The 13,618-nt window shown below is 57.5% G+C and overlaps 2 protein-coding genes across 2 annotated transcripts in view; both read left to right on the plus strand.

Annotated features, from left to right (window-relative positions):
• The window catches only part of LOC104299838 (protocadherin gamma-C5-like), a 202,516-nt gene that overhangs the window by 120,167 nt on the left and 68,731 nt on the right, over positions 1–13,618 (plus strand). The window lies entirely within an intron of this gene.
• On the plus strand, positions 589–6,019 carry LOC128897960 (protocadherin gamma-B5-like). Its single transcript, XM_054168618.1, has 3 exons — positions 589–3,315; positions 3,537–3,590; positions 5,717–6,019. Exons 1-3 carry the CDS (start codon positions 589–591, stop codon positions 6,017–6,019), a joined length of 3,084 nt encoding a protein of 1,027 aa, XP_054024593.1.

The following is a 13,618-nucleotide window of genomic DNA, read 5'->3' on the forward strand; positions in this document are numbered from 1 at the left end:
TTGGGTTGAAGAAGTTCAATTCATTTCTGTGTATTTCTACTTCTTGATCTATAAGCAAACAGTTCTTGTGAAGAATGTCCCATTTAATAGGAAAGAAGCACACTCAGTGATCTTTGAGTGTACTTTTGAACTCTGATGATTCTTTGTCAGCCTCTCAAGTATGGAGATGAAAATAAGGGAAGGAACTTTTTTCAAACCGAAACAAAAGAGATGGTTTTCCCCCCACCATCTTAGCTTACAGTGATACTTGTTGCCTTTGGGGTGAGGCATTCATAGTGTCATTATTCCTACATAAAATATCAGCAGGAAGTTAAACATCCGAGGCTTGCATGAGGAAAAAGAAAGAAATTCTTATCTCTGAAGAAAGAGACTCTTTGGAGATCTGGCACTTGAATCTTGATTTTATTAAGAGCACCTGGATACCTTTATTTATTACTGTGTGAATACTTCCTTCATATATCCGCTGACATTCAAGGAGATAATCTAAAAGCGCCTGACAAAGAATGTGAGTTTCAGAGCCTTCGGACTCGCACTAAAGAAGTGCTTCTGTGCTTCCCGATTCTAGCAAAATGGAGACCCCAACCCCGGATGCTGCCCCTAAATATCCGCAGGTTGTGGCGGCCACCAGGCGGCTGCAGTGGCGTCACAGTGCCTCTGGGTGCCGCTGTTGCCCGACGCGGAGCGGCTCTGGAGCAGCAGCCGGAGCCGCCGCAGTCTGCTCGTTCCCTCCGCGCCAGCCAGAGCGGCAGAGGCCCGGGGAGCAGAAGCGAGAGGCGGCGCGGCGCTGCACTCCGCCGGCCTCTGCGCTCGGGACCGAGAACGGCTGGAAGGGAGAGAGGGCAACGGCAAGAGAGAGAATTGCGGCGAGCGCGGCACACAATGGCGGGGAGACAGAGCCCGGGTCGGCGGCGAGCAGCCGGGCGAGTGTTGCTGCTGCTGCCGGCTGTGCTGCTATGCTTGCGCTGCCAGGCGGCGCCGGACAGGATCCGCTACACCATTGCCGAGGAGCTGGGCAGAGGTTCGCTGGTGGGACCGCTGGCAAGAGACCTGGGGCTGAGCCCGGCAGAGCTGCCGGCACGCAAGCTGCGAGTAACGTCTGCCGCTAAAAAGCAGCTGCAATACTTCACCGTGAGTGGGGAGAGCGGAGAGCTGTACGTGAGCGAGAGGCTGGACCGGGAGGAGATGTGTGGAAAGGCACCGACCTGCTCTGTCAGCTTCGAGGCGCTGGTGCACAACCCGCTCAATGTTTTCCATGTGGAGGTGGCCATCCAGGACGTCAACGACAATGCACCGCGCTTCCTCCAAGACAATTTCCAGCTGGAAATCAACGAATTTACTACTCCCGGCGCCCGCTTTTATCTGGGCATGGCAGAAGACGCAGACGTGGGCAGCAACTCCCTGCAGGGCTACGAGCTGGAGACCAACAAGTACTTTGAGGTAGAGGTGAAGGAGAACGAGGACGGCAGCAAGTTCGCGGAGCTGGTGCTGCGCCGAGCGCTGGACCGGGAGACCGAGCAGAGCCTGCGGCTGGTGCTGACGGCTCTGGACGGCGGCGACCCGCCCCGGAGCGGCACCGCCCAGCTCTTTATTAACGTCACCGACGCCAACGACAATCCCCCGGTGTTCGCGCAGGACCGGTACCGAGTGAGCCTGCGCGAGGATGCGCCTCGGGGCTCAATACTGCTGAACGTCTCGGCCACCGACGCTGACGCCGGCACCAACGCCCACATCACCTACGGTTTCGGGAAAATGCCAGCCAAGGTGCTGGAGAAGTTTGCCGTGGGCGCGGAGAGTGGGACTATAACGCTGCAGGAAGCGCTGGACTTTGAGGACACACGTTCATTTAACTTGGCTATTGAGGCGAAGGACGGGGGTGGTCTAGTGGCACATTGCAAGGTGGAAGTGGAGGTGCTGGACGTAAACGACAATGCCCCTGAAATCACCATGCTGTCGGTGTCAAGCCCAGTACCTGAAGATGCTCCGATCGGCACTGTGTTGGCTCTGGTGAATGTGAATGACCCGGACTCCGGGGAGAACGGCCAGGTGCGGTGTGAGCTGTCGGGAGAAGCTCCTCTGTCACTCCTGGCATCGTCAGGCAGCTTGTACAAGGTGGTGACGGCGAGCGCGCTGGACCGGGAGGAGGCATCTGAACACCGAGTGACGCTGGTGGCCAGAGACCGGGGCAGCCCGGTGCTGTCGAGCCAAGCGACGCTGGTACTGGAGGTGTCGGACGTGAACGACAACGCGCCGGTGTTCGAGGAGGAGGTGTACAGCGCCTACGTGGCCGAGAACAACGCGGCGGGAGCGCCGGTGCTGCGCGTGCACGCACGGGACGCGGACGCGGGCGCCAACGGGCGCGTCAGCTACTGGCTGGAGGGCGGCAGCGCGGACTCGGTAGCGCCGCCGGTGTCGGTGGAGGCGCAGAGCGGCGCGGTGTACGCGCAGCGCTCCTTGGACTACGAGCAGTGCCGCGAGTTCACGGTGACGGTGCGGGCGCAGGACGGCGGGGTGCCGGCGCGCAGCTCGACGGCCACGGTGCGCATCTTCGTGCTGGACCGCAACGACAACGCGCCGCGGGTGCTGTGGCCGGCGGCAGCGTCGGCAGCAGGCGAGGCGCCGCCCTTCGAGGTGGTGCCGCGCACGGCCGAGGTGGGCTACCTGGTGGCCAAGGTGGTGGCGGTGGACGCGGACGCGGGGCGCAACGCCTGGCTGTCGTACGAGCTGCTGCAGGCGCCGGAGCCGGCGCTCTTCCGCCTGGGGCTGCACAGCGGCGAGGTGCGCACGGCGCGGGCCGTGTCGGAGCGCGACGCGGCCAAGCAGCGCCTGGTGGCGCTGGTGAAGGACCACGGGCAGCCGGCGCTGTCGGCCACGGCCACGCTGCACGTGGTGCTGGCCGAGAGCTTGCAGGAGGCGCTGCCGGAGCTGAGCGAGCGGCCGGCGGGCGCCGACTCGCCGGCCGAGCTGCAGTTCTACCTGGTGCTGGCGCTGGCTCTGCTCTCGGCGCTCTTCCTGCTCAGCCTGGGGCTGGCCCTGCTGGCGCGGCTGCGGAGGGCCGGGCCGCCCGCCGTCCTGCGCTGCCTGGGCGCGCAGCGCTTGTCTCTGGCGGGCGCCGCCTTCCCGGCCGACTTCTGCGAGGGCACCTTGCCCTACTCCTACAACCTGTGCGTGGCTCCAGGACGCGCCCTGACCGAGGCCGCTTGGCTGCCGCCGCCGCTGCCCGTAGAGGGGCTCGTGTGCGGGGAGTCCTGCGGGAAGCCGAACTCAAATAACTCCGCCGACGCGGGTGACCCTTCCGCGGACCTTGATGCGCCGCAGGTGGGTAAGCCCGAGCTCTTTGCTTCTTCTTTGTGATCGTTGATGGGCCTCCGTCCTCTTTTACCCGTGGTGTTGTGTGGATGGGGAGATATGGTGCGTGTTGCTGTGAAGGAAGGACTTTAGGAAGGAACAAGGTATTCCCCTTGTTGTCGCAGCAGACAGCCCGAACACTCTCCTCCTTTTGCACTCTTTTGGGGGTTCCTTGCTCATTTCCCTTGAAGTATTCCCCGAGGGTGTGGATGCGGAGTGCTGATCTCTGTGGTGGCAGGAGTGAGGTAAGGAACGGCGTTTCCCCGCTCATCTCAGAGTAACTTAGTAGTGCAGCAGACTTGATCCTTCTGTGGTCACAGATTCAGATTCAAGTCTTGGCTACAACTCTCGTACGAATTTCTAGCGGTGATCCTTCTAAAGTAATTATTCATTGCGGGTTTTGTAAAATTAGCATCATCTTGGGTGCTCCTTCCTCATAGTTTTGGGATTTTTTCCCCTTTTTTAAAAAGTAAGCATAACACTTGATGAGAACTCACTGCTTTCCCAAAGGAAAGATTTGTGTGCGTCTATGAGCTGAGCCGTTCCAGATTGTTCTTCCCTCTTTGACAGGATTCCCTCCCACCTCTTAATTCCGTGCTGCAGAAATGGCAGCATTGAATCGAAGGATAAATTTTATGTAGGCGTGGGGTTTGCTGTTTATTTGTGTGGTATTTTCCCATGTTTATGATGAACGCAGGTCCTTACTGTGGAGAAATATAGAAACAAATGAAAGCTGACTCTGCATGGAGCAGGGCAGAAAATAGGTCTCGCGTTTAATGTTGGATATTTTCCATCCTGAAACATCTGTGCTTACAGCATGCAAGGAGAAGCTATGGGTAGTTCTTGCCTGACAAAGGAGCAGAGTTTTGTGCATCTTTGGGCACCATGCTTCTGTAGAAATAGTGATTGTTGTCTGTTGCAGTTTGGGTTTGGTTTGGTTTGACTTGGCTTTTTAATTTACCTGGGTGGTAGTTCCTCCTCTTCTAACCGTCCTCGATCTGTCTTTCATACAGAGATGAGCAAGTAAAATGTGATCTCATGGAAAACAAATATTTTTAAAGTGGGGTTTGTTTATTTGTTTGTTTGTTTATTTCGATTACCTGTTTCTTTTCCTGAAGAGAGGTGCTTGGTCATGATGGAACATGAAAGCGAGTGTTGTGTCTGTCTCTTTCTGGGAGAAGTCTCTACCCATTCTTGAGAGCACATCGATAACGACACGGAATACACAAAACGACAGTAGTTCGGCCCTTTAATGTGCACATTTAGCAGCGAAGGGTTGCAGTTGTACTTGTGCTCACCTACAGTATCGTGTAGCAAAGGTGTCCTATCAACATGAAGTACTGAGGGTTACGTGAATGCTAATAATCATTACACCGTTAGTTGTGGTAAAAGCAAAGACCTTTCCTAGTCATTCAAGCTTTCGCCGCAGGTCGGTAACCCCGAGGGCTTTCCTTCTTTTTGATCCTTTCTGGTCTTCGGTCTTATTTTCCCTTTTCTTTACCTCTGAGGTGTTGTGTATGGGGGGGGGGGTGGTCCGTGTATCCGTGTGGGAAGGAATTAATACAGAAACGGGATATTCCCATTCCAGTAGGAGCAGACAGGTAGCGGCACCACTTCCTGGTTCTTCTGTTGTTCCAGGTTCAGTTGAATGTTTTGGCTACAGCTCTCAGTAAACGGTGTAAGCAATGATACTGTGTGACATGGTGTAGGCTTCATATTGGAGATTTTTCCTTCCTTAAATGCGGTTGCTTTCCCTCTGTAAGAATTTAAGGCTTTCTCCTCCTAGATGAAAGCGTAAAATTATTTGGTTTGAGGCAGTAAAAATGTATGGAGTAAATTAATGGCTACGTGGTGAGTTCTGACGCAGCCTGGAAAATGTGTTTGAAGCTTGTTGACCTTTCTCCTTTACGATTACAAAGTGTTGTACTTGAACCTCCTGGAAAGCTGGATCCACGCCTGTTGCTTACTGAAAGAAAAGGTTGATCTTTTCGTCCTGAAAGGAAAAGTTACAATTTGCTTCTACTTAGTGAACAATCTCCTCGTGTCGGAATGTGTCTCAGAGTGCTGACACATCATTTGGAAACAGCAGACTGAATGTGACAAATTTTATCCAGGCATGATTTTTTGCATATTCTTTTGGCTACTATCCTTGCTTTCTTTTTTTCCCTGGATGGTAGGGAAAACAAAATGGCTCACCAAAATGCCACAGCAGGAAATCTCCATTTAACGGAGGATCTTCATTACTGCTTTGTTCTATTGGTCGAGAAACTTTTTCATCTGTAGAAAGACCGTGAGGCGAAATTAATTCAAGCATGACTGCTTGTGGGATTCCTGGTGCATATTGTGCTTTCGGACCTGAAACATTTTACAGGTTACGAAAACCGTATATGAGATCACGATTAATAGACCGTTAAAGGAGATAAGCCAAACATCTGCGGGCAGTGTCGTGTGGCTGCAGTTCCGGCAGCAGGCTGCGGGCGCCGCTGTTGACCGCGCAGGAGCCGGAGGAAGCCGTAGCACTGCAGGCAGCCCCGCCCGCTGCGGCCCGGCTCGCTGGCTGGCTGGCTCGGAGTCGGAGCGATCTGCGAGCGTCCCCGCGGTGCGGAGCCGAGCTGCAGCGGGCGGCAGCGGGGAGCTGGAGCCAGAGGTTCATCTCGAACCGTTGCGGCGGTGATGTGCGCGGTGGGGAGGCGCTGCGGCAGGCGGGCGCGGGCCCTGCTGTGCTGCGTCCTGCTGTCGGCGTTGGAGGCGGCGTGGGGTCAGCTGCAGTACTCAGTGCCGGAGGAGATGCCCAAGGGCTCTTTCGTGGGAGACGTGGCCAAGGATCTGGGGTTGCAGATGGCGCTTATTGCTGACAGCGGTCTCCGCATGTTGGACAGAGGTAGGACGCAGTATTTCTCTCTGCACGGGAAGACGGGACATTTGGTGACGGCAGAGAGGATAGACAGAGAGCAGCTGTGCCGGCTGCTGGAGAAATGTGTGCTGCGGTGTGAGCTGATAGTGGAGGGGGAAATGCAGGTTTATGAAATCGAAGTGGAGATCACGGACATTAACGACAACGTCCCCAGCTTCCCAGAGCCAGAAACACTACTGAGAATAAGCGAGGCAACGGCGCCAGGATTTCGGTTTCCCCTGGCCGAGGCTCACGATCCGGACTCGGGAACGAATTCCTTGCAGAGCTATGAGCTGAGCGGTGACGACCATTTCTCGCTGGCCGTGCAGGCAGGCCCGGGCGGCGATCGGCGTCCGGAGCTGGTGCTGGCCAAGACGCTGGACCGGGAGGAGGCGGCTTTTCAAGAGCTGGTGCTGAGGGCGAAGGACGGCGGAGAGCCGCCGCGGACGGGCACAGCGCGGATCCACGTGGTTGTGCTGGACGCAAACGACAACGCTCCCGTGTTTAGCCCAGCAGAGTACACAGTCCGTGTGCCAGAGGACGTGCCCGTGGGCTCCACCCTCGTCACCGTCACGGCCACCGACCCCGACGAGGGAATGAACGGGAATGTGGTATACTCGTTGAAGAAAAGAAAAGATCTGCCATCGGAGATTTTCCACTTGGACACTGATTCGGGAGTGATTACCCTGGTGCAGAGCCTGGACTTCGAGGAACGAGACTCTTATGAACTGGAGGTACAGGCACACGATGGCGGCAGCCTTTTTGATACGGCGAAAGTAGACATCGCTGTGACAGATGTCAATGACAACGCACCTGAACTTACAGTGTCGTCTTCACTAAGCGAGATCTCTGAGGACGCCCCGCAGGGAACAGTGGTAGCCTTGCTGCACGTGCAGGACCGGGACTCGGGGGTCAATGGCCAGGTACAATGCTCCCTGGACGCGGGAGTCCCGTTCCGGCTTCAGAAGTTTAAGGATTATTACCGCGTGGTGACAACGAAGGAGCTGGACCGGGAGGAGGTGTCGGAGTACAACGTGACGGTGAGGGCGGCCGACGGCGGGTCGCCGCCCCTGTGGAGCAGCACCGTGCTGAGCCTGCGGGTGCTGGACGTGAACGACAACGCGCCGGTGTTCAGCGAGGCGAGCTACAGCGCCCGGCTGCCCGAGAACAACGCGGCGGGCGCGCTGGTGCTGACGGTGCGGGCGCGGGACGCGGACTGGGGTCAGAACGCGCGCGTGCGGTACCGTCTGGGCGAGGGGCGGGTGCGTGGCGCGGCGCTGTCGTCGTACGTGTCGGTGCAGGCGGAGACGGGCGCGCTGTACGCGCTGCGCTCCTTCGACTACGAGGAGGTGCGCGAGGTGGGGCTGTGGGTGCTGGCGGAGGACGGCGGCTCGCCGGCGCTGAGCAGCAACGTGTCGGTGCGGATCGTGATCGTGGACGAGAACGACAACGCGCCGCAGGTGCTGTACCCGCCGGCGGCGGGCGTGCCCGGGGCCGGTGTCCGTGGCTGGTCGGGGGTGGAGCTGGCGCCGCGGTCGTCGGAGCCCGGGGCGCTGGTGGCCAAGGTGGTGGCGGTGGACGCGGACGCGGGGCAGAACGCGTGGCTGTCGTACGAGCTGGCCAAGGCGACGGAGCCGGGGCTGTTCCGCGTCGGGCTGCACAGCGGCGAGGTGCGCACTGCGCGCTTCCCGCTGGCCCGCGACGCTGCCCGGCAGAGCCTGGTGGTGCTGGTGAAGGACCACGGCCGGCCGGCACTGTCGGCCACGGCCACGCTGACCGTGGTGCTGGCCGAGAGCGTGGCCGAGCTGCTGGCCGAACTGGGCAATGAGGCGGCGGCGGCGGTGCCGGGCGAGGCGGCGGGCAGCCTGACGCGCTGGCTGGTGCTGGCCGTGGCGGCCGTCTCCTGCCTCTTCCTCGCCTTCTTGCTGCTGCTGCTTGCACTGCGCCTGCGGCGGTGGCGTCGCTCGCAGCTGCCTCCTCCGGCGGGCGGTGTTTTACGCGGCGTCCCGGCCACGCACTTCGTGGGTATCGACGGTGTCCGCGCCTTCCTGAGCTCCTACTCACAGGAGGTGTCTCTCACTGCCGACTCACGCAAGAGCCAGCTCCGCTTGTCACCCGGTAGCTGCTGCGACACCCTTCCGGCCCGCCCTCTGCCCGACGAGCCCGCACCGCTGCTGGGGGAGGACCCTGCCGCCGCCAGCCCACACGACCCTAGCACTGCCCCGGTGAGTGCCTCTCCATGTACCCGGTCTCACACGCCTCCCGTTGCTGCCTCTTTTGCTCCTCTTCCCCTCTCCCTGTCTTCTCCGATGCTGCCCAGGCAGATTTTCTGACAGGGAAGCGACTTTCCTGCAGTACCGCCTTGGCTGCTGTAAGTTCTTGCTTCCTGCATATAATCTTGGGATTATGGTTCAGCCTGATAGTTTGTCTGGGAGGCAGGAGTGGTGGCAGTCTCATGACTCGTGTAATCTCTGTTTGAGCTCTTTTGAAGTGATATGGTGCGTTAACAGCTAGTGGATGGTTTTGTTTCAGAACCATGTCACTGACTGTCAGGCTTTTATGCTCGTGGGTGATACATGGACAATGTATTCGGTATATCGGCTCTAAATGCATAGGAAGGAAGGTGGGAGGGTGGCTTTAAGCAAGGAAAATACATCGGTTAATGTTTTACATGACCAGAGCTATGTTCAGTGCCATTCTTCACAGTTCTAATTAGACTTTTCCTTAAGCCCTTTTCTTCTTGGAAAGTCATGGTTCGATTTCCCCATTTCTGGACAGTGCTCCTGCTTTTGAAACTCTGAGTATTCTTTTACAGCAAATTCTTAAATTGTTGGTTTCCTAAATGACAGGTTTGTATTTACTCTTCGTTCCTCCTTAGTCAGAATATTCCTGCATGGGAATGCGCCTCAATTTGCTGTGCCGTCGTTTGGAGAGGGCTGCTTGAGATATAGCAGAATTGATGGGACAGATAAGTTTTATTTAGGCATAATGTGCTGTTATTTTTTTTTCCTCGCTCTTCCTCCCCTCTCCTCCCCCCCCGTGACCATTCCTGATCTTTCACACATGTGTGAATGAAATTTCGTTGAAGAAGAGAAAATAATTTGGCTTGTGGATTTCAGCGTCTCTCCTTTGCCTTTCTTTTCTGTTCTTCTGTTCTCCCCCGAAAGAGAGGTACTTGAATCTGGTAGATCGCGTTGACACGGGAATCCTAAATAGAGGAATTCGGTCCTCGGACATTTTTCAACAGTTGTTGTGCCTGCCTCTTTAATATTTAGAGGCCTCTACCCATTGCGATAATGATTCGTTAACGACGAGCAATTTACTAATGACTGCAATTAGGCACTTGAACGTATCACAGTACATTAGAGGTCGGAAGGGACCCCCGGAGATCATCGGGTCCAAGCCTCCTGCCCGAGATTACCCAGGGCAGTCTGCACAGGAATGCATCCGGACAGGTTTTGAATGTGTGCAGAGGAGACCCCACAAAGTGCACGTTTACAAATGATCCTCAGAGTTCAGGCTGTCTGCCGTCGTCTTCCAGTGTTTTGGTGGAAAGTTGTCCTTGTAAAGTGAAGATGTAACGATTAGAGATTACAAATTTGCAGCCCGTTCCTAGTCATTCGAGCTAATTGTTTAATTGTGTATGTCTGCAAAGCCTGAGCATTTACTTTGGGCTATTGAAAAGGGAATTCAACCGTTAAAGTAGTTCCTTTCTCAGTAGTTCCTTTCTCAGTATTCGCTGCATCCGTACGTGAGCCAACAGTTGAATGATGTTGTCACTATCTCGGTGACCTCAGTAAAGGATTGCAGTGCTTTCATCCAGCTAAAAAATGGTGTTGAGAACAAGCAAAGAGCCGGGAGATAAGTGCAAAAGGAAAGTTCGGAGCACTCTGCGCTCAAAGGCGTTTTCCCTGCAGTGTGAGTGGAGTCGAACGGATAATTCTAGCCAAGGTCCGTACAGGTCCTTCCTGCCTGCTGGATAGTTCTGGTAGAATCAGTGCGAAGTGACTAAGTGACCAATAGCCTGAAACTGAGGCGGGTGGCAGAGAATGGTTTTCGGGCAGTAGGGGAACCTTCAACTGGAGGTTGTTTGCAGGAAGTTCTTGTAGGGAAAGAGGCATGAGCCCGTGGCAGGTGTGTGATGGTAATGTAATTAATTTCAAAGATATGAGCAGCAGCCATTAAAGCCAAGTTCCTGGCGGTCTGGTTAACTCTGTTAAGCAGAGTTTATGTTTCACAACCTGTTTCATTTTGTCATCCTTGAACTGCAAAAAGCTGTGGTGGATTTTTTGGTTTTGGAAGATAAGAAACATAAATCTTTCACCTGACACCTCTCGCCCTCAGGGGTGTGCTGTAGCACTTACAAGCATCGTTTTAAGAAAGCCTCAAAGAAAGGCACAATAGGAAATCACCGATCTCTCTTTGAGGCTCACAGAAAAGACGAAAAGGAAGCCTACGGTTTCCGTTTGAAGGAGGATTTACATTGCTTTTTTGTTCCATTGATCGGATTGCAGGGAATTAATTCATCTGTGTGAAGCTTTTTTCTCTGCGAGGAAAAAATAATTCAAGCATGATTGCTAGAAAAAGCTGTAGAATTCCTGGTGCGGGTTTGTGCTTTCGGACAACTGAGATAAGACTCGGAACATTCTACATATCTTATTTTAAAAAATCAGGTATTGTATGACCATTAAAAAACAGTTAAAAACCCTTAAAAGTAACGAGCAAGGCATCTGCGGGCAGCGCCGTGTGGCTGCAGTCCCGGCAGCAGGCTGCGGGCGCCGCTGTTGACCAAGCAGGAGCCAGGGGAAGCCGGAGCGCTGCTGGCAGCCCCGCCCGCTGCGGCCCGGCTCGCTGGCTGGCTGTCTCTTGAGTCGGAGTGATCTGCGAGCGTCCCCGCAGTGCGGAGCCGAGCTGCAGCGAGCCGGAAAGGCCAGCGGCAGCGGAGAGACAGAGGCTGATCGGGACGCGTTGCGACGCTGCGGCGGCGGCGATGTGCGTTACGAGGAGGCGCGGGCGCCAGCAGGAGCGGGCCCTGCTGTGCTGCGTTCTGCTATCGGCGTGGGAGGTGGCCTGGGGTCAGCTGCGGTACTCGGTGCCCGAGGAGATGCCCAAGGGCTCCTTCGTGGGAGATGTGGCCAAAGACCTAGGACTACAACTGCCGGCGCTCAGCGACGGTGGCGTCCGCGTTGTGTCGGAAGGTAGGACGCAGTATTTCTCTCTGCACGGGAAGACGGGACATTTGGTGACGGCGGAGAGGATAGACAGAGAGCAGCTCTGTGAGAATGAGCCGCAATGCCTGCTGCGGTGTGAGCTGATAGTGGAGGGAGAAATGAAAGTTTATGAAATCGAAGCGGAGATCACAGACATTAACGACAATGCCCCGAGCTTCAAAGACCAAGAAATCCAATTGAGAATAAGCGAGGCAACAGCCCCAGGATCTCGGTTTCCTCTGGTCGAGGCTCATGACTCAGACTCGGGACAAAATTCGCTGAAAAGCTACGAGCTGAGCGGTGACGATCATTTCTCGCTGGTCGTGCAGGAGGGCCCCGGCGGTGACCGACATCCGGAGCTGGTGCTGGCCAAGGCGCTGGACCGGGAGGAGGCAGCGTTTCACGATCTGGTGCTGAGAGCGAGCGACGGTGGGGAGCCGTCGCGGACGGGCACGGCACGGATCCACGTGTCTGTGACTGATGCAAACGACAACGCTCCCGTGTTTAGCCCAGCGGAGTACACGGTGCGTGTGCCAGAGGATGTACCCGTGGGCTCCGCCCTCATCACAGTCACGGCCACAGACCCTGACGAGGGGCTGAACGGTCATGTGAAATACAGTTTCCATAAAATTTCTCGACGGGCATCAGAACTTTTCCATCTGGATTCCGACACAGGAGCCATAACCGTTAAAAACGGTTTGGACTTTGAGGAAATCTCTTCACATGAACTCCAGCTGCTGGCAAGGGATGGAGGAGACCTGTCTGACACTGCAAAAGTCGTAATCACAGTGTCGGACGTCAACGACAACTGGCCTGAACTTACAGTGACATCTCAGCTAAGCGAGATCTCCGAGGACGCCCCTTCGGGGACAGTGGTGGCACTGCTCCATGTGCGGGACCGGGACTCGGGGGCAAACGGCCAGGTGCGGTGCTCCCTGGACGCGGGAGTCCCGTTCCGACTGCAGAGCTCTCGAGGCAGCTACTACAGCGTGATAACGACGAGGGAGCTGGACCGGGAGGAGGTGTCGGAGTACAACGTCACGGTGAGGGCGGCCGACGGCGGGTCCCCTTCGCTGTGGAGCAGCACGGTGCTGAGCCTGCGGGTGCTGGACGTGAACGACAACGCGCCGGTGTTCAGCGAGGCGAGCTACAGCGCCCGGCTGCCCGAGAACAACGCGGCGGGCGCGCTGGTGCTGACGGTGCGGGCGCGGGACGCGGACTGGGGTCAGAACGCGCGCGTGCGGTACCGTCTGGGCGAGGGGCGGGTGCGTGGCGCGGCGCTGTCGTCGTACGTGTCGGTGCAGGCGGAGACGGGCGCGCTGTACGCGCTGCGCTCCTTCGACTACGAGGAGGTGCGCGAGGTGGGGCTGTGGGTGCTGGCGGAGGACGGCGGCTCGCCGGCGCTGAGCAGCAACGTGTCGGTGCGGATTGTGATCGTGGACGAGAACGACAACGCCCCGCAGGTGCTGTACCCGCCGGCGGCGGGCGTGCCCGGGGCCGGTGTCCGTGGCTGGTCGGGGGTGGAGCTGGCGCCGCGGTCGTCGGAGCCCGGGGCGCTGGTGGCCAAGGTGGTGGCGGTGGACGCGGACGCGGGGCAGAACGCGTGGCTGTCGTACGAGCTGGCCAAGGCGACGGAGCCGGGGCTGTTCCGCGTCGGGCTGCACAGCGGCGAGGTGCGCACTGCGCGCTTCCCGCTGGCCCGCGACGCTGCCCGGCAGAGCCTGGTGGTGCTGGTGAAGGACCACGGCCGGCCGGCGCTGTCGGCCACGGCCACGCTGACCGTGGTGCTGGCCGAGAACGTGGCCGAGCTGCTGGCCGAGCTGGGCAGTGAGGCGGCGGCGGCGGTGCCGGGCGAGGCGGCGGGCAGCCTGACGCGCTGGCTGGTGCTGGCCGTGGCGGCCGTCTCCTGCCTCTTCCTCGCCTTCCTGCTGCTGCTGCTGGCACTGCGCCTGCGGCGGTGGCGTCGCTCGCAGCTGCCTCCTCCTGCGGGCGGTGCTTTGCGCGGCGTCCCGGCCACGCACTTCGTGGGCATCGACGGCGTCCGCGCCTTCCTGAGCTCCTACTCACAGGAGGTGTCTCTCACTGCTGACTCACGCAAGAGCCAGCTGCGCTTGTCACCCGGTAGCTGCTGCGACACCCTTCCGGCCCGCCCTCTGCCCGACGAGCCCGC

Source organism: Dryobates pubescens, chromosome 16 (genome assembly GCF_014839835.1).
Source record: "Dryobates pubescens isolate bDryPub1 chromosome 16, bDryPub1.pri, whole genome shotgun sequence".
In the NCBI taxonomy this organism is placed as follows: Eukaryota; Metazoa; Chordata; class Aves; order Piciformes; family Picidae; genus Dryobates; species Dryobates pubescens.

Bases quoted from the DNA above. Each gene is read 5' to 3' on its own strand.
- LOC128897960 (XM_054168618.1), top strand. From the start codon at position 589: ATGCTGCCCCTAAATATCCGCAGGTTGTGGCGGCCACCAGGCGGCTGC. The intron at 3,316-3,536 runs GTGGGTAAGCCC...TTTCCCTTGAAG, and splicing joins CGGACCTTGATGCGCCGCAG to TATTCCCCGAGGGTGTGGAT. The intron at 3,591-5,716 runs GTAAGGAACGGC...AACATTTTACAG, and splicing joins TCTGTGGTGGCAGGAGTGAG to GTTACGAAAACCGTATATGA.